The following is a 24,260-nucleotide window of genomic DNA, read 5'->3' as shown; positions in this document are numbered from 1 at the left end:
AATAACAGAACTTGGGAAGATGAGCAGCACACCGATTTTATTCAAGTTTCTTCTTCACTGAATGACATCAACTAAAAAGTCTAGCATGTCAGCATATGTGCTGATGGGCCACATCTACCTGCGATAATTAGTATACTCATTCCACTTATCTAAATTATTTACTACTTTGATTTAAACTTGAGTGGACCCATAAATGAGACCATCAGGGACAAAATGCTGTAAAGTTACCATTTTACGAGTCTACCTGGGAAAGCAGAACTACAGAAACACATACAAAAACATAGGGCATTTTGGAATAAGATTTGCACTTTACTCCACTGGCATAAGTAGAATGAATGAATATTTCCAAGTATAAATGAATATACATGCATGGAATTCTTTTCAGGAAGGACTCAGAGGCTTGGACCAATCTTTAGTCTTGATACACATGGAAGGACCTTTAGAGCTCATTTTCTCAGCCTATCATTAAAGTACCAAGCCACAGATTTTAAATAAAACCCCTATGTATAAAACTAGGACTAATATTTGATTGTAAAAAAAAAAAAAAAAAAAAAAAAAAAAAAAAAGATTTAAACAAACTCCAGGCATTAGTTCTGGGCCTTCCATTGATCTGTGATAAAAGTCAAACATTTGAAAACCATCAATCTGATTTGAATATAGACACATTAGCTGTACAGAATTTGTAATAGCTTTTCAGTTCTCTCTTTGGAACCAATACTTATATGGAGGTTCTTGCAGATCTGCTTGAGCTATTCTCAAAGTGATTACTGAGGTCACTGATGGACTGGGAACCATCTCAGACAAGCACAGTAATTAAAGAAAAAAAAAAAAAAAAAGATAAAGTCTAAAGACTTAGTGAGATGCTTGGGTGACTCTTTCTCCAGCTTTTATGTCTTCCAGAAGAAACTTTTAAAATACTCTGAAAAATATCAAAAAGGATAGTAATATTATGAATAGAATCACTCAAAATAGGAGCCATCAAGGAAATACTAGGAAATAATAAAAAATCAATTTGTGTCTTTCGCTTCAGTCTTCAATATTTATGTAGTTGATTATTATATACTAAGTAAATATATAGTATTTATATTTTATATATGTAAAATTACATATGCATGTATAAAACTTCATAATACTGTGAAAATGAAGACATAGGGACCATTTAAAAGCACTTGAGCACTGACCATCTTCACTCCATCCTTTAAAACACTAAAATGGAATGAATTCTAGGGTTTGATTCTCTACTCCTGTGTCTTGACTTGGAGGCACATTCTTCTATGTTTCGACTTTGGGGCCCCTTCAGAAAAACACTGATCTCCTGCTTAAGGGAGATGTGTTTGCAAGGACAGAGTAGGACTTGAGTAGGGAAGGTAACTGAAGTGGGATTCTGTGTGTGCTTTGGCCCCTCCTCCACCTCCCCTAGCCACCCTCCTGCTGCTGGGCCTAAGCACCACAGGAAGGAAGCCTGTGTATGTGTACACGGCAAACAACAATAAAGGGACCAGCCAGCCCCAAAGAGAGGAGGCCCACAGGCAGGATTTCTATTCCATCTGCAAACAGATCAGACTTAAACTCACCGTCTGCCACAAAATCTCCTAGTCCTTCATGTTGTTCAGAGGAACATCTGCACTCTCACTTTCTCTTTGAACCATATGCTCTTGCTCCTCTTGGGTTCCAGAGAAATCAGGCTTCACAGAAAGTGTTGCCACTGCCTCTACACTCCCTCTGCTCAGCTCTGCCTCTCTCTCCTGTGATGATCCTCGTCCGAATTCTTCAGCCGTTCCTGATTCTTGCCCCCCATCACTGCTCCCTGTTCCTGCCCGCTCTCCTACTGACCTTACACTCTGACTGGCCTCCACTTCCTCTCCCTCTTGATCCTGTCCTAGCTGCTGGCCCTGCCTCTCGAGATGGAAAGTTTCCAGGAGAGCTCCCTCCCCAGGCTCTGCAGCTGATGTCACTGTCACCTCCTCCTTGCTCAGTCCTGTTTCCTCTGCTGCCACCCTCTCTGCAGCTGCTGTTTTTCCCAGCACCTCATCCCCTTTGTGCCATGTTTCCTCCCAAGCAACATCTGAGAAGGAGGAAGCTCTATTTGCTGTTTTCCCCTTAGCTGTCTTTGAATCTGCCAACACCTCCCTTCTCTCTGAGGCTGCTTCTGCTGCTCCTCCTCCTTGGTGCAGATCTTCCTCAGTCAGGACTGCTCCTTCTCCTGTAGCCCCACTGCCCTCTGTGTTGCTGTCTTTTGTCACTCTTTTCTCCAGAGTGTGCTCTTCACCCCCCTCCTCCTCTGGGACCCCACCCAGTGCTTCTTCACTGATATTTTCCATCATCCTGGAATCTCCCTCAGTCAGCATCATGACCCCTACTCCTCCTGGCCCCTGCAAAGTTCCTTCTTCATCCTTCTTCTGCATTCCTGCAAGGCAATCTTGGTCCTGGGCTGCACACTTTGCAGCCTCTAATGTGTTCTCTCCATCATGGTGGGGCCCCTGTTCCTGTTCCTGCTCTACTAGAGCCATGTTCTGCTGGCCCAGCAGCCCTGCTCTGTCCTTGTGCTCTGTGTCTCCAGCTTCGTTCAATCCTTCCTCTACTACTTCTTTCTTCAGAGCTGTTACTTTCTCCATTGACTTTTCAAATCCATGTGTTACTTCAAACAAGGTCACTCCTCTTTCTTTCAGTGAATCTTCTAAAAGCCCTGAATCTTGAGTCATTTCAGTTGCCTCTGTGGGTTGTGCATCCTCAACATCAGATTCGATTTCATTTTCAGATTCTTTGGTCTGTTCCTCAGATCTCGCTTCCTTCACTGCTTCCATCTCTTCCCCTTTAAGTTTTCGCTCCTCTTCTAAAGCATCTTCATCCTTAGCTGCATTTGCCCTTGTCACCTCTTCTCTCTCAGATCCAGTTTCCCTCAGAGGTGTTCTGGAGCTCTCCACTTTCCTCCCCTCTCCTGCTACCTCTAACCCTAACTCCCCCAGTAACTGTTCTTTCCTCTCTTCCCTATCATCTTCTGCTTTGCTCCCGTTCTCTGTCCTGCCTGCACCTTCCTCACAGAGTTCTTCTGGGCTGCCCTCTGAAAGCCCCACCTGGCTTGCCCCTGCCTCTCCTGTGGAGCTGCTCAAGGGGGTTTCTATTTCCAGAACTTCCTTCCTTTCTTTGCCTGATTCCTCTCCCCCAACTATTATCTCTTCTGAGCCATCCTCTCTCTCAGATGCTGTGTCTTCAATGGGTCCCATGTCCTCCAGCTCTGTGAGTGCTTCCTCTTCACTTGCATCCACATTTGGCTTTTTCACAGTCACCCCTTTCTCAGTTGCTTGCATCTTTGGAGATGTCTCTGATTCTCTCGGAGGAGCTGCCCTCTGAAGATGCTTCGTGCTTAGTGCTGTGGTGTTTGTCAGTGCCGCCTCTTCTAAACCCTGCTCCCCTTCAGAAGCTGCCTGCTCTGTCCTAAGCACTGTTTGCATCAGGACCTGCTCTTGAGGAGCCTCTTCTTCACTCAGACCCAGAGAGTCTCTTTCTGCTGCTGTTTCTGTGGGGTTGAACCCTTCTGGACCCTGCCTTCCATTCCCATCTGCTTCTTCCTCCGCCCAGCTTGTCCTACGCAGAGGCACCTTGCTGTTCTCTGTGGGCTGCTCTTCTAGTGCTAGAGGCTCTGCAATTGTCTGCCTCTCCCCAGGGAGAACCTCATTTACCCCCACCCCACCCCTGAGTGCTGCATCCTGGTGTTGGGGAGTGGCACCTTCCTCCATTGCTTCTTTCTTCTGCAGTGCAACCTGCTCAGACTCCTTGTAGAAGTGGAGCACTGCCCTTTCCTCCACTACTAAATTCCTAATTGATGCTATAAAAATAAGGATAGAGAACAAGTTTACTTCAATCAAAGTGGACAAAGGAGAAGATGACATATATCAACTTACATACTTATTTATAAGAGATTTGTAAATGTTATCAAGGAGACATTGATATTATATAGACAACATGTCCTCAGTTGGTTCTATGATATCCCTGAGTATAATTTGTATACTGGTTTAATAATGGCCTTTTATTATAAAAAGAAATTCTTTCAAATTTAATGGACATATTGATATTAAAGGAAAAATGAACATCAGAAATGCTGAAAGTAAGCAAAAAGCCTTCATGCCCCCATGCTTTAGAAATGATAAATTCTCTCTCTCTCACACACATACACAGACATGCTCAAACCCCCTACTATTACTTGAAATATTGACTTACGGGAAAATTTTAAAAATAAAACCTAAGAAAAATAGTATTTAAATTAATTTAAATTTAATTTTCTTAAAAATCACCATTCCTTATGGCATCATAACATATCAAAATATGACAGTCTTCTGACTATATTTCAGCTATGTGGGTACTTAGCAACACAGTCATGACATAGAAATGGTAATCATATCACATATTACTCCCATATTTTAAAGCTACTGTATCTAGATTTGACTATCAAAAAAACTTCATAGCTCAAGGTAAGATTTTTTAATAAAGACACTAATTTGTATTATAGGTCAGGATACCTACCATCTATGTTCAGAAACTTATTTGCCTTTGGCAAAACAGGATCACAGAACAAGAAAGGACTTTGTATTCTGGCATAATTTTCTACATAAATAACTTCCTTGAAGTACGTCTTAAGTACTTATCCATAATTCTCTGGCCAATTGGCGTGTACTAGCTATTGTTTCAATAAGCATTAAGTTTGCTATGTTTTCAAAAAGGCTTCAAATAGAGTTTTATTATTTAACAAAAGCACATTTTTTTGAATGATACATGCAAAATAAGTAAATTCATGTCATGCAAATACCCCAAAATTTTGCATTTTCCAGATGAAGAATAGTATTTAAGGTGGTAGAAGCTTAAAAAATTGTCTTCTTAATAATTTTTATTCATCTAAGTTTTTTCAATTATAAAAGACCCTGGGTTATATGCTGTCAAATAAGTTGTCATATCTGGGTATCAACCTCTAAACACCTTGTAAACTCATGAAGTTTACAAGTGTATCTTTGTTTTTTCACTTGGCTTCCTCTCTTACCTGCAACACCATCATGCACAATCCAACAGAAACCAAACACCCCTCCTAATTTTTATCTGTTCTTACACTCCATTCAAGACTATTGCCAACCCATTACCTCTCCTAACTTATCTTTACTGCATTCACTCAGTCTCTTACCATGATATGACAAACTATTTTGAGATAAGGTAATTATAGCTGATATGGCATTACCCTTAGCAATATATTTGGAAGGTAATTTTTGAGTCTTATTTCAGAGGAATAAAATAGAAATTTCAGGTTTATCAACAGGTCTGAGGCTGACTTTTATAGGTGGCCCTCTGTGCATAACAGCAATTATTTCTAAATTGTACCTAAAATCTCCCAAAGGGAAATGTGAACCCAAACTGTTTACTCAGAGAACATGTAACAAATTCACCTGAGAATATGGTCCATTTTTTTTCATTATATATTATTACTGGGTTGGAAACAAAATAACATTAAAACAATGTGAAACAGCAATGTGTGTCAAGTCACTTGAATGGTATATCTTGCTATTCAAATTCCTGTATGAAAGTATCATTAAAAAGTCAGTTATGAAAAAGTTTAAAGTACTTTGTTTTTTGAAAGTTGGCCTCTAAATTTTTGGATTAATTAAAGAACATTCAGGAAAACAAGGGAATAAAATTGCCTAGTCACATGTAATAATACACTGTGTCTAAATTCTGGGAGACAGAGTGCCAATGAATCCAACTGAGCTATTATGTGAATGTACACACCACAGGGAAGTTGTGAATGACATTCCTGAAGCAAGGGAAAGAGAGTAATTGAAGACTTTCTAAGAAATATCAGTTTAAAAACATGAAACATGTTTTTTAAAACTTCATGAGCTTTTTGAAAAAAATATTTAGTATAAGAGAGCAAGCAATATTCATAAACCGGCAATTTGTTTTAGTGGAGTGTATGTGGCAGTCAGACCTGAGTGAGGGTGCCAATTCTCCACTTACTGGCTGTCTGAACTTGGGAAACAACACCTCCCTAATCCTTCATTGTCATACCCATAAAACAGGAATCGTCATGATTGACTCACAGAATTCTCTTGATAGTAAATGAGAGAGTTTCTATAAAATGTTTAGTACAGTGCCAACCCACAGAAGGAAATCATCCCTTCACACTCTCCTCCTACAGCTTACAATTAATTGATTTCCTTGCTTGAATTAGACTTGATCAATAATTACTATGGCTACATTGCAGAAGGAATGGTTGAGGAGTGCACTGGAATTCCTTCAACAGAATGCGCACTGCAAAAACTCCAAGGACCTCTCCTGTAACTCACTGCTTCTTCAAATGTCAACTGGTCCTTCTCACATTGTGCAGGGAGAAATGGAGCTCATCTTGTGTCTTCTAACAGCATCCATGAAACTGTGGCTAGCTAAGTTGTTAGCTTGGAAGTAGGGTAAAATCTACAATGTGCTTGATGACAAAATGAGAAGTGGGGTAATGTAATCATACAATATATAAGAATAATAACCCCTGTAGGCATATACACAAATTCAAATCAGAACCTCTAAAAAACCATTCACTAAAAATAAGAAAGAATAATGTCAAGGATAAGGAATTTGACCAAATACATATGAGTCATGATCTGTTAAATCAATCTCTAATTGGCAATCTTATAGTTAGAATACTCATTATGAAGAGCCAGGTCATATGTGGATGGCAATAAATTCTTTCCTAATTAAAAAAAAAAAGAATTTTAAATGAATCCTTGTGAAACATGATGTGCTGTGGTTCTTGGTGTCTTCAATTGGGTCAGTTAAGAAAAATTCATGTACTTGGTCAACCATATGGGACACAGGCTAGGAAACAAGATTTGATCTGAAAATTCCTATCAGAATTTCAGAATCCGGAGTTTTGGGTTTTTTTTTAAATCTTAGATACCAATTTATTAAAAAGAAAGAATGGTAACATTCATAGCTAATATCAGTTTTAAAGCTCCCCTATCGGTCTCTCAACCACATCCTGTAATCATACTCATTACCTGAAAAAAAAAAAAAAAGTGGCAGAAGGAAGAAATAAGAATAGGAAGATGAAAGATGAAAATGATCTATCTTTTGCAGAAGATTTCTGAAGGTCTTTCGTAGGTAATGATGTGTCCTTACCTCCACCTGTGTCAATCTCTGGCTTCCTCGTGGGCTTCTCCTGCTCGTCTGTGCTGCTGACACCAGACTCAGTGTCATAGTGGCAGTGGCAGCCCGGTGCCAAGGCTTCACTTATTATCTGTCCAACTGATTGGAGATCATATAAAATATCAAAAGGTTTAAAAGCAGGTCATGGGGACATTGCTGAGTTATTTCATATCATTCAAGCAAGTGCAGTTGATTTAAATGCATTCACATTAAAATGTGACCTTGCCTTTAAAATCTATGAAGATTAAACTACTCCCATGCTTTGAATTCAAAAAAAGGAAACACAAGGCATAAAAGAAGATCATGAAGAGACACATGCAAAGAAATATACTTATACTGAAAAAGACAACAGCCAAAAGCAGTGACCTTTTGCCAAATGCACATGCAATGAAATGATTGGAAAAGTAGTTTTGTTGCCTTTTACGTTATAGAAATATATGTCATGGCTTTTATGACACCAGTCATCACTGCTCTTTTACATTTCTAAAACTACCAGAGCTGACTACACTACAAGCATTTCATTCATTAGTATATTTCAGTGATTTGACCACAATACTCACTCCATATGGACAAAAGCAATAAAAAGCTATTACATGATGCCTATAAATTTGATAGAAAAAAAGACACTATTATCTATCGCACGGACTTCACATTCACAGAGACCTAGTTCCAGTAACAGTCCATACTAACTATATCATCTTGAACAAGTTTTAAGCTAAGCCTCAGTTTATCCATTTTTCAAAAAGAAATGATCAACTCAATGGTTATTAGGAGGATAAATAATGTCTGTGGAGAATGCTTATGTCCCACTTATTTTCAGGTGCCTATGCACTTGGTAAATACTAACTGTGAATATCAGCTTTCCCCATCCATCCAATAGACCAATAAAAACCACCCTTATAATACTATAGTTTAGAGATGACATCAACTCATGGCAGTTGTTACAGATGGTGGTGATGATGATGTTGACAATGGTGAGCATTTGATCATAAGTATTATCATCCAGTGTGATTTAGGCAAAACTGTAAAGTCAGCTAAGTTTCTGTTTAGTTTCTGACAATTCCCTGTCTACTTTCCTTGCAGTCATCTGATGATCTATGTCTCTAAATCCCCAGTATCTATTGTCATACCACCATCTGGTTAGGTAAAGTTCACTCCAGTAACACTAGATCTAGATCTGCCTTCTGAGGTGGAAACATAATATCTTCAAAACTCAATCCTCCCTCCCTTCCTGCCTTCCTTTCTCCTATCTTCCTTCTTGCCTGCCTTTGCTTTTCTGTGATATTATGACACAGAACCAAGGACTGCACTTTGAGAGAAACAGAACTAGAATGTCCTCTCTTGCTTAAAGTGAGTTACTAAGGCATAATGACTTACTAATCTCTCTCTTTGAAACAAATAGTGAGATAGCTGCCTCAAGTAGGTTTTAGTGGGAGAACAGTAACCTAACTATATTACTCTCAAGACAAACATTGAAATGAAAAGCAAAGCATCATATAGTTCAAATATATCTCTTTTAAAATTTTTGAAATATCAGCTTTCCCATTTATCCAATAGACGAATAAAAACCATCCTTATAATACTGCAGTTTAGAGATGACATCGACTCATGGCGGTTGTTATAGATGAATTTTTTTTGAGTCCATTTTCATTTCAGGAAGTTTATAAACATAGCACATATAAATTAAATGCCATATACTCTAATAATGTGAATACCACATATCTAAAAAGTCTAAATAAGTTGTGGTTTTGGTCTTTGCATATAAATTCATTCTGTTGACTAAGCAATGGAAATCACAAGAATGGCAGGACCAAGGGACAGGAGACTGACTTAGCCAGCAGTTAACATGAAGTGTTGCCAACAAAACATCTATGTTTTTTCCAAGTAGTCTACAGGCTATAAAGAAATATGACTTGCAACAATAATAATAATAAACAATAATTAAACAGTTAGCAGCTATTGAACCAAGAGGCTATTCTAAGAAGCCACACATTACTAGCATAATCTGAAAATGACAACTCACTCAGAAAGGACCGTGCAGCGTCTGGACTGCCTCAGCACTGTAATCACCTCCTCCCATAACTGCTCGTTTGCCCTGGAGGTTTAGGCTTTGGAAGTAGATGACAGCCTGTGTAGTTAGGTGTTGCTGATTTCGGGTTTAGCGAGAATGGGACTCTGGTCTAAGTATCAAGGACTTCCTAGGTGTTAGACTGGAAAAGGCCTCACTTGGACATTTTTCTCAGATGTTCTTCTGAAACTGAAACTTAAAAGCAAGAACTTGGCTAGCTTCTAACCTCAACTCTTTTCTACCCCTAGAAATAGAGGACTGTGCGTGCTGAGACTCCTGTGTCAGCAATGTGACTTATCACTTTGTTCCCTCCATCTGTTTAGTCCTTCATCTCTTAAGGCTCCTGTCCTTTACTGCTCTATAAAGTGTCCACTGAAGGCAAAGGTAATTGTCAGTTCTCACAGTGTTAGTAAAATGGAATAGTGTCATGCAGAGAATTTCTTAGAAATGCACCTTTTCCACTCAAATGATGTAAAATTCTTTAAGGTGCTATACTAAATGCCAAAATATATCTGTGTTATGTTAGCCTTTTTATTATGAAAACAAATATATTTCAAAATAACATATATTGTACTTTTCCTAAATATAAAAATAGCATGCATTCATTAAAACTTGAAAAGATAAAGGAAGTACAAAGAAGAAAACAAAATTATCCATAGTTCTGCCACTCCAATATAACTGCTAGTTAACATTTGGGTGGATTTTTAAGTATTTTTTATTTAACTCTTACTGTAGGTAGCATTTTACATTCCACTTTATTCATTTAGCAATGCATTCTAATCTTTTATATTAATAAATAGATTGTTTAATAACAAACAGGATAATAAAGTCCTACTAAATTTAGTTAGCCAGTTGCCTATTGGTGGATATTGAGTTATTTCCATTCATTTGTTTTGATATAGCTATTTAAAATACTTTGAATCATTGGTATACATATTTCTGACCATTCCCTTGGGATAAATTATTAGAATTAGAATTCCTGGGTCAAAAAGAACCTTTAGAAACTTTTGATAAGCTTTTAAATATGCTTCTAAATAGGAAATATTAACTAACGATTTCATCTATAAATCATTGGAAGGCCCATGTCGCTACATAATTGCCAACAATGCCACAATTTCTGCAAATTCTTTCAGTATTGATAGCAATTGAAAAATATAGATGTTTCAATATTAGTAGGTTAGCTTCCTTTTGTGAATTTCATGCTACATACTGTGTTCTTTTGATACAGTGGTTGGTTGCTTTTTTCTTATTGATTTGTAAAAACTTTTTATGTATCATGAATATCAGTCCTTTGTCATATATATGTTGGAAAATTCTCTTTAGATTTTCAGTTTCCCTTTGCTAAAGTGTTTAGTGTTTTGTTGCTGCTGTTGTTATAAAGAATTTTATATTACTACTATTTCTTTCAGATTAACTTACCATTAATTTTAGAATTTTGATACATTCTATATTAAATTTAGAATTTAATCTCACAAAATCTTTATATTTGATCTTCTATTAAAATACTTGGATAAACTTCTCATTTATCCAACTTTCTTATACACTCCATATCTATTATGCCTTACCTTCTTATATATCCCTGGAAGTATGATTGCTCATTTGTTATTAAGTACTTTTTGTAATTGCTGTTATATTTTGAGTCTAGTTATTTGCTGCAATAGTTTGAAACTGATCACCATACAAAAACCATTTGTTGTTTCTAATAACTGTATAATTAATAATCTAGGGAACTGAATTAATTTCTTAGACTCAAAAATTATTTAGAGTATTGCTTTTATATCCACAATTGGGGGGGTTAAGCTAATTATATTTTGTTAATAATTTCTTGTTTTATTACACAATATCATTACATGTGGATTCAACAACTTCTGCTGTATTGTTGGAAAAGAAAAGGCACATAGCAAATAATTATCTGATAAACCAAACTTCTAAAAAATTATAATAATCATTTTTATGTCCTTATTTATTATGAAAAGTACCAATTATGTTCAAACAAAAATGAAAACTGTTATTCTTGTATTTTCCTTTAAAAGAATGAGGTTTGTTTCTTGGATGCTCTCAAATTTCACTCAGATGCATGTCTTTCTCAGAAGTCTTCAGCTGAAGTAGTAACCTATTTCAACTTAGTGACCCAAGAGCTAGAGAGAAAAGGAAAGGAGGATGGGACTTGGGGTTCTCTTGGCAGAATTATAATTCCATTGTAAAATGACCTTAGGCTTGCAGAAGCTGCCAGGCAGACCCTCAATTCTGGGGCTGTCATCTGTGTATGGGAAGAGTCCCTGCTACTTCAGGCAGGGGTCTCTACCTCTGAAGCTGACTTGCTATTTAGTGTTGCCTCCCACAGCTATCCCTGAGAGTTGGCAATGCTAAAGGATTCTGTGCTGTCACAGGAACATCTTTCTGACTTCCCAACAGCTTCTAACTTCTACTCTCTAATCTTAAGGTCTAAGATTATCTCTCTTTAATTTCCATAAGGCTACACCTCTTTCTTATGGGAGATCAACCAAAGACAGTTTCTGACATCCTTTTCTAGGTTGCCCTCACATTGCAAACATTTTGAATTTTGTGGTACCTGGACAGTAACTTCCCCAGATTCAAGAGCAAACCTTTTCAACTTTTAAAAACATCTTTTAAATTGTCACTTTTTTTGGCATTTTCTTCCTCATTCAAATAGAACAGAAGGAAGAAGACCTCTGACATCTGAGCTCCTATCACTAGTTAACTAATATTTCACAGAACTTTTCTGATTAATATTTTTAAAAGTTGACTTTTAGCCTTTATATCACTGCCACTATGTCAATGCAGAAATTTAGAAACACACTGCAATAATTTAAGTGCTTTGGTGGAAATAGACCAAATCACTATATCTTAAAATTTAGGCTATGAAAAATGGGATATAGGGGGTTTTCAAGATGGCGGACTAGAGGGCAGCTGCATTGCACGTTGCTCCAGGATGCAGGATTCAAAAGAGGAGATAGTGAGAGGCTTGGGACCAACTCAAAGCCGCCAGGTGAGTCTCTCCCTTTGGGGAGGCGTCCCGGATGGGGCAGTAGCCCCAGAACGCAGGGAACTTTGTGAAGTAGAGTTGTTCGGCGAGACGCCCCTCCCCCCACAGGAGCGGTAAACACAGACAACTGGGATCATCATAGAGGAGGCGGCTCAGCACAGCGCTTGGACTCGGAGCAACCAGTGGGGCTCTGGGCGGCTACCTGAGGAGGAGCTGCATGGTGAGCTGTTTGAAATCACAGCGAGCACTCCTGAACACCGGGAGGTTGCCTGGAGGAAGAGGAGGAGTGCGGCGGGTCGCTTGACCTAGGAGTGACTGCATCAGAGCCACAGGCAGTTGCCAGAGGAGGAGCTGCGTGGCGAGCTGTTTGAACTCAGAACGACCGCTCCAGAACACCGGTGGCCTGCCTGGAGGAGGAGCACGGTGCGTTGCTTGATCTAGGAGTGACTGCATCAGAGCCACAGGCGTGCTTGCCAGAGGAGGAGGCGAGGGGGTGAGTTGATTGGAGTAAAGCGACCGACTGCCTGAACACCGTGCCTGCCTGAGGAGGAGCGTGGTGGGTCACTTGGTCTCGATCCACCACTCCTGAACACCCGGGGGGGCTACCCCGAGGAGGAGGAGGATGAACAGGGCTGGTCACTTGGACTTGGAGTGACTGCCTAGGCTATGGGCGTTGGCGGGAGGAGGAGACTCAAAGTGAGTTGCTTGGACTCCTGGTGACTGCGGTCAGAAACAGGGCTTTCTGTCCGGAGGAGGAGGTGTTTGCGGGTGCTCTGGGTCTCGGAGCTATTGTACGAGACTCCAGGTGGCGGCTCAGAGGAGGGGCCGCATAGCCAGGCGATTAGGTGCAGAGCAGGGTCCCAGGAGCTAGGTGGCTTCTTGCTGGAAGAGCTGCACAGAGACACGCCTAGGGGCAGAGTGAAGTTTCCAGGACTGCGGGCAGATTCTCTGGGAGAGGCAGCCTAAGGAGACACGCCTGCGAAGGGTGAGGCTCCCAGGCCCAGGAGGTAGGTCCGGGCCCCTGGGAACGTTGCAGAGGAAGACAGCCCAGCCCAGGCGGTAGTTATAGATTGAGGGGAACCTCTAGGAGGGCAACTGACCAGCGAGACGTCCCCACCGAGTGAGTCTTCCCTGCTGGAGGAGGTTTTCCCACAGGGACAGTAAAACCAGAGACACAGGAACAAACAGGACTTGCCTCAGCCCACAGCCTAGTTCCCCATTGGATGACCATTGTCAACAAGTGGAGGCACCTCTGCCCACTAGCAGGGAATATACACCACCTGAGGGTCACCACCCCTAGAGAGGCAGCTTCTTCGTGGAGCTCCGCATTATCAACTTGCCTCCAGACTTCAGGCTACTGAAGGATAAGAGGGATATACTAGCAATCTTCAGGGACATTATAAGTCGATAGAGGAAATCTGCAAATATCTTAATGACCCCACTGATTCCGGAACAATAGAGAAAAACAAGGGAAAAAATGCCCCACAACAAATCTAGATGTACATCAATAAAATCCAATGACAGCATGGCAGAAGAATGACAGAAAGGGAGTTCAGAATGTACATAATTAAAAATGATTAGGGAAGCAATGAATGAGATGAAAGAGCAAATGCAGGCATTGAATGATCGCAGCCAATCGACAGTTAACAGAGCAAATTTAGGAAGCAAAAGATCATTTCAATAAAGAGTTAGAGATATTGAAAAAAAAAACAAACAGAAATCCTTGAAATGAAGGAAACAATAAACCAAATTAAGAACTCCATAGAAAGCATAACCAATAGGATAGAACATCTGGAAGACAGAACTTCAGATATTGAAGACAAAATATTTAATCTCGAAAACAAAGTTGAACAAACAGAGAGCGTGGGAAGAAATCATGAACAGAATCTCCAAGAACTATGGGATATCATGAAAAGGCCAAATTTGAGAATTATTGGGATTGAGGAAGGCTTAGAGAAACAAACCAAAGGAATGAACAATCTATTCAATGAAATAATATCAGAAAATTTCCCAAATCTGAAGAATGAAATGGAAAATCAAGTCCAAGAGGCTTATAGGACTCCAAAGACACAAAATTACAACAGACCCACACCAAGGCATATTATAATGAAGATACCTAACATACAAAATAAAGACAGAATTTTAAAGGCAGTGAGAGAAAAGAACCAAATTACATTCAGGGGGAAACCAATATGGATATCAGCAGATTTCTCGATTCAGACCCTAAAAGCTAGAAGGGCCTGGAACAACATTTTTCAAGCTCTGAAAGAAAATGGATGCCAACCAAGAATCTTATACCCAGCAAAACTTAGCTTCAAATTTGACGATGAAATAAAATCATTCCATGATAAACAAAAGCTAAAAGAATTTACAAAAAGAAACCCAGCATTACAGAACATTCTCAGCAAAATATTTCATAAGGAAGAGATAAAAAACAAAGAAGCAAATCAGCAAAGGGAGGATTATCCTAAAGGAACTGTCAAATAAAGGAGGAACCAAAATGTGTCAAAAATTTTAAATATGAACCAAATGACTGGGAATACAAATCATATCTCAATAATAACCCTGAATGTTAATGGCCTGAATTCATAAATCAAAAGACATAGACTGGCAGATTGGATTAAAAAGAAGATCCAACAATATGTTGCCTGCAAGAACTCACCTCATAGAAAGAGATACTCATAGACTAAAGGTGAAAGGATGGGCAAAACATACCATGCACATGGACTCAGCAAAAAAGTTGGAGTATCCATCCTCATTTCAGATAATGTGGACTTCAAGCCAATGTTAGTCAGAAGGGATAAAGAAGGACATTTCATACTGCTTAAGGGAAGCATAAATCAGCAAGATATAACAATCATAAACATCTATGCCACAAACAGTGGCTCATCCATGTATGTTAAACAAATCCTTCTCAATTTTAGAAACCAAATAGACCATAACACAATAATACTAGGTGATTTTAACATGCCTCTCTCACCATTGGACAGATCTTCCAAACAAAAATTGAACAAAGAAACCATAGATCTCAATAACACAATCAATAATTTAGACTTAACAGACATTTATAGAACATACCATCCAACCAAGAGCGAATACGCTTTCTTCTCAGCAGCACATGGATCCTTCTCTAAAATAGAACATATATTATGCCACAAAGCTAATGTCAGCAAATACAAGAAGATAGAGACACTACCTTATATTCTATCAGATCATGATGATTGAAGTTAGAAATAAATGAAAGAGTAAAAAACAGAAACTACTCCAACACCTGGAGATTAAACAATATGCTATTATATGATGAATGGATAACAGAAGACATTAGGAAGGAAATTAAAAAATTCTTAGAGGTAAATGAGAACAAAGAAACATCATATCAAAATCTCTGGGACACTATGAAAGCAGTACTTAGAGGAAGATTTATTTCATGGAGCGCATTTAATAAAGAAGTAAAACTCAAAAAATAAATACCTAACACTACAGCTCAAAGCCCTAGAAAAAGAAGAACAGACCAACACCAAAAGTAGTAGAAGACAGGAAATAGTTAAACTGAGAGCTGAAATCAACGAAATGGAAACAAAAGAAACAATACAAAAAATTGACAAAATAAATAGTTGGTTCTTCAAAAAAATAAACAAAATTGATAAACCTTTAGCCACATTAACAAAGAGAAGATGAAAGAAAACCCAAATTACTAAAATTCGGTATGAACAAGGAAATATCACAACAGACACGACTTAAATACAAAACATAATTAGAAGCTATTTTGAAAACCTATACTCTAACAAAATAGAAAATTTCGAAGACATCAACAGGTTTCTAGAGACATATGAATTGCCTAAACTGAACGAGGAGGACATACACAATTTAAATAGACCATTTCAAGTAATGAAATAGAAGAAGTCATCAAAAGCCTTCCAACAAAGAAAGTCCAGGACCAGATGGGTTCTCAGCCGAGTTCTACAAAACCTTTAAAGAAGAGCTCATTCCAATACTTCTCAAAGTATTCCATAAAATAGAAGGAGGGAACCCTCCAAACTCATTCTATGAAGCCAATATTACCCTGATACCTAAACCAGACAGAGACACATCGAGGAAAGAAAATTTCAGACCAATATCCTTAATGAACATCAACGCAAAAATTCTCAACAAAATTTTAGCAAATTGCATACAAAACATATTAAAATGATAGTGCACCATGATCAAGTGGGTTTCATCCCAGGGATGCAAGGTTGGTTCAACATCAGGAAATCAATAAATGTAATTCACCATATCAACAGACTTAAAGTCAAGAATCACATGATTATTTCAATAGATGCAGAAAAAGCATTTGATAAAATACAGCATCCCTTCATGCTCAAAACACTAGAAAAAATAGGAATAGTGGGAACATTCCTTAACATTGTAAAGGCCATCTACGCTTAGCCCATGGCTAATATCATTCTAAATGGTGAAAAACTGAAAGTATTCCCTCTAAAAACTGGAACAAGGCAGGGATGCCCTCTTTCACCACTTCTATTCAATATCGTCCTTGAAACTCTAGCCAGAGCAATTAGACAGAACAAAGAAATTAAAGGGATACGAATTGGAAAAGAAGAACTCAAACTATCCCTATTTGCTGATGATAGGATTGTATGCTTACAGGAACCAAGGAAATTCCACCAGAAAAACTTTTAGATCTCATAAGTGAATTCAGTAAATTAGCGGGATATAAGATCAATGCACATAAATCTAAGGCATTTTATACATAAGCGATGAATCTTCAGAAAGAGAAATTAGGAAACTACCCCATTCACAATAGCTTCGAAAAAAATAAAATACTTGGGAATCAATCTCACAAAAGAGGTGAAAGACCTCTACAATGACAACTACAGATCACTAAAGAAAGAAATTCAAGAAAACCTTAGAAGATGGAAAGATCTCCCATGTTCTTGGATAGGAAGAATTAATATTGTCAAAGTGGCCATACTACCAAAAGTGCTATACAGATTCAATGCAATTCCAATTAAAATCCCAATGATGTACCTTACAGAAATAGAGCAAGTAATTATGAAATTCATCTGGAAGAATAAAAAACCCAGAATAGCTAAAGCAATCCTTGGCAGAAAGAGTGAAGCAGGGGGTATCGCAATACCAGATCTTCAACTCTACTACAAAACAATAGTAACAAAAACGGCATGGTATTGGTACCAAAATAGAAAGGTGGATCAATGGTACAGAATAGAAGACACGGACACAAACCCAAATAAATACAATTTTCTCATACTAGACAAAGGGGCCAAAAATATGCAATGGAGAAAAGATAGCCTCTTCAACAAATGGTGCTGGGAGAATTGGAAATCCATATGCAACAGAATGAACTCAAACCCATATCTCTCACCATGCACGAAACTAAACTCAAAATGGATGAAGGATCTCGGAATCAGACCAGAGACCTTGCATCTTATAGAAGAAAAAGTAGGCCCAGAGCTTCAATATGTCGGCTTAGGACCAGACTTCCTCAACAGGACTCCCATAGCACAAGAAATAAAAGCAAGAATTAATAACTGGGATAGATTCAAACTAAAAAGTTTTCTCTCAGCAAACGAAACTATCAGCAATGCGAAGAAAGAGCCTACAGAGTGGGAGAAAATCTTTGCCAATCATTCTTCAGTTAGAGCACTAATCTCCAGAATATATAAAGAACTCAAAAAACTCTACACCAATAATGCAAATAATCCAATCGACAAATGGGCTAAGGAAATGAATAGATACTTCACAGAAGAAGATCTACAAGCAATCAACAAACATATGGAAAAATGTTCAACATCTCTAGTAATAAAAGAAATGCAAATCAAAACCACCTTAAGATTCCATCTCACCCCAATTAGAATGGCAATTATCAAGAATACAAGCAACAACAGGTGTTGGCGAGGATGTGTGGAGAAAGGTACACTCATACATTGCTGGTGGGGTTGCAAATTAGTGCAGCCACTCTGGAAAGCAGTATGGAGACTCCTTAGAAACTTGGAATGGAACCACCATTTGACCCAGCTATCCCACTCCTTGGCCTATACCCAAAGGACTTAAAATCAGCATATTACAGAGATACAGCCACATCAATGTTCATAGCTGCTCAGTTCACAATAGCCAGATTGTGGAACCAACCTTGATGTCCTTCAATTGATGAATGGATAAGAAAATATTGTATATATATACAATGGAATATTACTCAGCCATAAAGAATGATAAAATTATGGCATTTGCAGGCAAATGGATGAAACTGGAGAATATCATGCTAAGTGAGATAAGCCAATCTCAAAAAAACCAAAGGAAGAATGATATCGCTAATAAGTGGATGATGACACATAATGGGGGGTGGGAGGGGTTAGTGTTGGGGTTGGAGTTTGGTTTAGGGAGGGGGGCAGGAATGGAGGAAGGAAGGACTATATAGAGGGAAGGGAGGGGTGGGAGGGGTGAGGGAGAGGGAAAAAAATGGCAGAATGAATCAAACAACATTACCCTATGTAAATTTATGATTACACAAATGGTATGCCTTTACGCCATGTACAAACAGAGAAACAACATGTATCCCATTTGTTTACAATAAAAAAAAAGAAAAATGGGATATAAAAGTTGACTTTTTAATATCTAATTGTCAAGATCCAAATAGAATTATTAGTCACAAATATTAACTAAATTTAAAAACAACAGTTACGATCACTTTTGAAGTAGTTTTATTTACATGGTTTAAGTGGATAATTTGGAAACCCTTAAAGAGATTCTTTACCATAAAATGTGATTTGAAAAAAGCTAACTATTTAAAATGATGATGATGGTTATAATTTTGCAGGCTGAACACACTACAGGGTAGCATTTTGATATTTCTGATGCTTTTGTAATTCCTCTGTGCTCATTTTGTTACTTGCTTTCTCCCCACCTGCCATGCTTTCACACACCCTCTAGGCCATTTTTTCTCAAGATAATGCTAAAAGGGGCAGAACAAAACCACAGCATTTCTTTTCTGTAATTACCTATTATCTATGATAAGGCTTCAGATGTCATAACTGCCCAGCTCACATGAAAAGAAACATGCAGAAGAATAAGAAGGAAAATCCAAGAAATCATCTAAGAACTTCAACTTATTTTATATTATGGGAGATTTAGCAATTTTGTTTGTTTGTTCATTTTGTTGTTTAGAGTACCAAGTATTTTCTAGCCAACAGTGTCTGTGGAAGAGTTTGAGTCATAAAGTGTTAAAGGTAACTGAGAAGTATTAGTATGTATATATATATATATATAGACATAATTTTAAAAATTAAAAATCATGAAACAAAAATGACATTCTAGTCTATTTTGTACTTACTTTATTTATCATTATCAATTCTCTTTTCCAGGTTCCCAAATGTCAAAACACAAGTATCTTAATTTGGATACAATATATCCTGTACATTTTTCATCTTTATGGTTAATAACACTCAATTCACTTCCTCTCTTCTGCATGTTTGAAACAGAACAATAAAGTCCACTTTAAAATATGCTAAGAATCCTGTACAATTCCATATCAACAGAAATTTGTGTCAAGAACTTTTTTATGAGTTTTAAGAATTAAGAAAGCCATGAACGTGGCATAAAGATGCACTCAAGTTTATTCTAAGTTTGTAATCACCTTGAAAAGTGTCCATATGCTTCAATCCTTCTTGTATGGCCTATCAATTATCTTCCCAACAACTCCCCATGACTTACATCATCTACCTACACTGTAAAGATGTTCTTGTGTTACCTCTGACATTGAAACATGGTCCACGAAAACCCAGGATTAATTACAAACTCAAGGTCACAGCTGTTCAAAGACAAATTTTATCCTCTATATAGTAGCCAGAATAATGTTTTCAAAACTTCCAGATCATGCTATTTGAATCCAATCTTATAATAAATTCCATGCTGTGGCCTACAGCTTTGCACCTCTCACTTATACCACCATTCCAATCACGCTGGTCTCCTTTCCAAATCCTTCATTCAACAACTATGCTCCCAACCTATGGCCTTTGCTCCTGCTGGATTCTGCTTCACGTATTCTTTCTGCAGACTCAACTCTGCACTTTGTTCAGATCTCTGTTTAAATGCCCCTTCAGTAGAGAGGCTATCCTCAAAATATCACTTTTTCAAACCATTACTCTATCCCCTCATCCTGCTTTGTATTTCTTCTAAGGGAAACCCTAGATACCCCATTACATGCTTATTTTCCACTGGTTAGGGATATTTCCTTCCTAGAATATAAACAACATGTAGACAGGTTCCATATTATGTCCAAAAGAACAGTGTGTGACATAAAGCAAACACCCCACAAATATTTACTGACAGAAAAAAATCCATTGGAACAAAGTCTATGCTTCCACAATTCATTCAAAAGTGGCATTTTGACCTCAACTTATATTGCATGATTTTATTGTTCTTTCATCAAGACCATTTTATCCTGCCTACATGGTGACAAAATTGCCTTTTACTTTAGTCATAATATTATTTTAGATTAAATGACCTGTCCAAGCACTATAACTATTCTTGAGTTACATACAAAAATATAAAACACTTACTTCCATATGCACTTTAAAATATAACTTAAAATCCTTATCTTATTTTTATCATAATATATAAATTATATTTCCTGCATATGTTAATGTATCTGCTTTTTCCACTACTAGGATATATTGCAAAGATTATGTCACAATGCATTGAGAGCTTAAATTGAAAATAATGGAAAAAATAAACATATTAAAATAAAACTGCTCTATAATACTGAAATAATGTCTAAGAACACTATCTCATATCTCATTGCAGCTAGTGATTATGATCTTTTACTTTATCCACTTCACTGTATATAACACATTTTTTTATAAAATTACCTGTTGATTGCCAGGACAAAGCCAATTTAATTAGACATTATAAAATAATGAAAAGGAAAATATTTTATGCCATCAACCTAAATAATATGAAGGCAGTGACTGTATTTTATTTATCTACTGCCATGTTTTGAAGGAAAACAATTCACATTAAATTGAATTAACTTATTAATGTCTACAAAAACATCATTATTTTTTAGCCTACATATCTATTGTTATCATAATCAGTTTTTATTCTAAGAGAAAAATGATTAATTCAGTACCATACAACTATAAGAAACTTTTTTTAATATACTATCTCAGTCCTCATTTAATTTTGACCTAAGGGTCTAGTCAGAGATACAGGCAAAATACACACATTTAGATCTTACGACTTTATCAGATTTCTGATCTAATGTACGTACACTGTGCTTTGCAGAATAGCCACCTAAATGATCCTTTCTCTCAAGCATATAACTGTGGTTCTGTCCCTGTCTTCTCAGCCATCTAACTGAAGACTCAATTCAGAAAGAAAAACTTGTCATCACTCACCTCTTTGGCACCAGTATCAATTGTATGAACTATGCAATGAATACCCGATGGTTTTACCTGAAATGTTCTTATAAAATTTTATTCATGAAGGAAATTTGAGAATATTTATAACTTCCCTTAACCCATTATTTAACATGTTTACAAATGTATTACATCATTTCCTTGAGTATTTGTATTTAAAAAGCATTAGTGCCCAACTGTAACAATCTATTTATTCTTGGAGTTTTTATTCTGAATATTTTACATTGTCTTTGCTTTGTTTTATTTCTTAGTGTCTTATTTTCCAGTGTGTTTTATATTTCCTGACTCTTGGCTTCTGTAACCAAGAAATTTTGTTCTTTTGAGGAAGATTAACCATAGAACAAAACTGAGTTCTTATACAGACTAACACAGTTTAAATAAAATTTACAATAAAAAAATATTACTGGAATACAAAATAACAGGTAAGGTGAATAAGAATAAAATAAAAATGTGTGCTAATGAAAAAAAATCCAAGATAAAATGTTAAGTGAAAAAAAGTAAGTTGCAGAACAAAATGAATCATATGTTCCCATTTGAACATAAAAGCAATATATGCATATAAGTACATTTTGATATATTTATATCATAGATGTGACATTATATCATTTTTATTATATACTTGTATATACTGATATATACATGTACCTCTATGTACCCCCCCACACATATATATCAATCTCTCTAAAATTTCTAGAATCATAAACACAGAAAATAACTAAGATACACAGTTATCTCTGAGAAACAGTAGAAGTTAGGTAAGGAAGACACTTAATTTGACTTTATTCTTATATGTTCTTCAATGTTTAAAGTTGAAAAACAATCCTTTGTTAGAAAAAATAGTGTTTCATGACAACTTTTTCTATTTCTGTGAAGAACATCATTGGAATTTTGATGTGGGTGACATTGAACCTGTATAGTGCTTTTGGCAATATGGCCATTTTGACATTATTAGTTCTGCCTATCCAAGAACATGGGAGTTCTTTCCATCTTCTAAAGTCTTTTTAAATTTCTTTCTTTAGTGTTCTATAGCTTTTATTGTAGAAGTTCTTTGTCTTTTTTGTTAGATTAATTACCAAGTTTTTTTTTTTTTTTTTTTTTTTTTTTTTTTTAGGTTATTGTGATTGGGATAGTTTTCTTAATTTCTTCTCTACCAGATTTGTTATTGGAGTATAGGAATGTAATTGATTTATGGGTGTTGGTTTTGGATCCTGTTGCTTGGCTAAATTCATTTATAAGCTCTACAAGTCTTCTGGTGGAGTTTCTTGAGTCTTCTAAATATAGAATCATGTCATTGGCAAATAGAGATAATTTGAGCTCTTCTTTTCCTATTCATATCCCTTTAATTTGCTTCTCTATTTGAAAAAAAAAAAAGAGACAGAATAACCAAGACAATACTTTTCAAGAAAAGTGGAGGCATCACAATACTGAACCTCAAATTATGCTTCAGAGCTACAGTAACAAAAAAGAGCAGGGTACTGGCACCAAAACAGGCAAGAAGATCAATGGAATAAAATAGAAGACCCAGAGACAAATCCAAATCAATATTTTTCTCATACTAGACAAAATGCCAAAAACATATGTTGGAGAATGGAAAGACTGTTTAAAAAACGATGCTGGGAAAACTGGAAATCCACCTATAATTGAACGAAATTCAACTTTTATCTCTCACCCTACACAAAACTCAACTCAAAGTGGATCAAAACCCACTGGAATTAGACTAGAAATACTGCACCTGCTACAAGAAAATGAAGGCCCAACATTCCAATACATTGGCTCAGAAACTGACTTTCTTAACAAAACTCCTAAAGTGCAAGAAGTAAAATTAAAAATCAATAAATCGGGATGGCATCAAATTTAAAAGCCTCCTCACAGCAAAGGAAACAATCAAGACTATGAGGAGAGAACCTATATTAATATTCAGGTTATACAAACAGCCCCCAAAATTTAAAACCATAAACCCCCAAATAACCCAATCAATAAATAGGCAAAGGAACTAAACAGACATTTCTCAAAAGAAGAAATATAAATGGTCAACAAATATATGAAAAATGTTCAACATTTTAGTTAAAGAAATGCAAATCAAAACTACATTGAGATTTCATCTCACTCTAGTCAGAATGGTAACTGTCAAGAATACAAGTAACAATAAATGTTGGGCAAAGATGTGGGGAAAAGGGTACACTCGTACACTCTAGTGGGACTGAAAATTACTGTAACTGCTCTGGAAAGCAGTATGGAGATTCCTCAAAACACTAGGAATGGAACCACCATATGATCCAGCTATCACACTCCTCAGTATATACCCAAAGGACTTAAAATCAGCATACTAAAGTGATACAGCCACATCGATGTTTATAGCAATACAATTCACAATAGCTAAGCTATGGAGCCAACCAAGGTACCCTTCAATAGCTGAATGGATAAAGAAACTGTAGTATATATACACAATGAACATTACTCAGGTAAAAAGAAGAATGAAATTATGGCATTTACTGGTAAATGGATGAAACTGAAGACAATCATGTGAAATAAGTGAAATAAGTCATCCCCAAACATAAAAGTTGAATGTTTTCTT

The 24,260-nt window shown here is 37.0% G+C and overlaps 1 protein-coding gene across 2 annotated transcripts in view; it reads right to left on the bottom strand.

Moving 5' to 3' along the window:
• Window positions 1–552: 552 nt before the first annotated feature.
• The window catches only part of Erich3 (glutamate rich 3), a 121,387-nt gene continuing 97,679 nt past the window's right edge, over window positions 553–24,260 (bottom strand). For both annotated transcript variants that reach the window (XM_047533588.1, XM_047533661.1), the window contains 3 exons: window positions 7,153–7,278; window positions 1,575–3,826; window positions 553–919 (listed from right to left, as the gene is read on the bottom strand). In XM_047533588.1, coding sequence (XP_047389544.1) covers window positions 1,593–3,826; window positions 7,153–7,278 — 2,360 coding nt within the window. In that variant the 3' untranslated portion in view covers window positions 553–919; window positions 1,575–1,592. The remainder of the gene's footprint in view (window positions 920–1,574; window positions 3,827–7,152; window positions 7,279–24,260) is intronic.

Source organism: Sciurus carolinensis, chromosome 1 (assembly GCF_902686445.1).
Source record: "Sciurus carolinensis chromosome 1, mSciCar1.2, whole genome shotgun sequence".
Taxonomy (NCBI): domain Eukaryota; kingdom Metazoa; phylum Chordata; class Mammalia; order Rodentia; family Sciuridae; genus Sciurus; species Sciurus carolinensis.
Note: the sequence above shows the minus strand (reverse complement) of the source record. Positions and strands in the feature narration are given on the sequence as shown.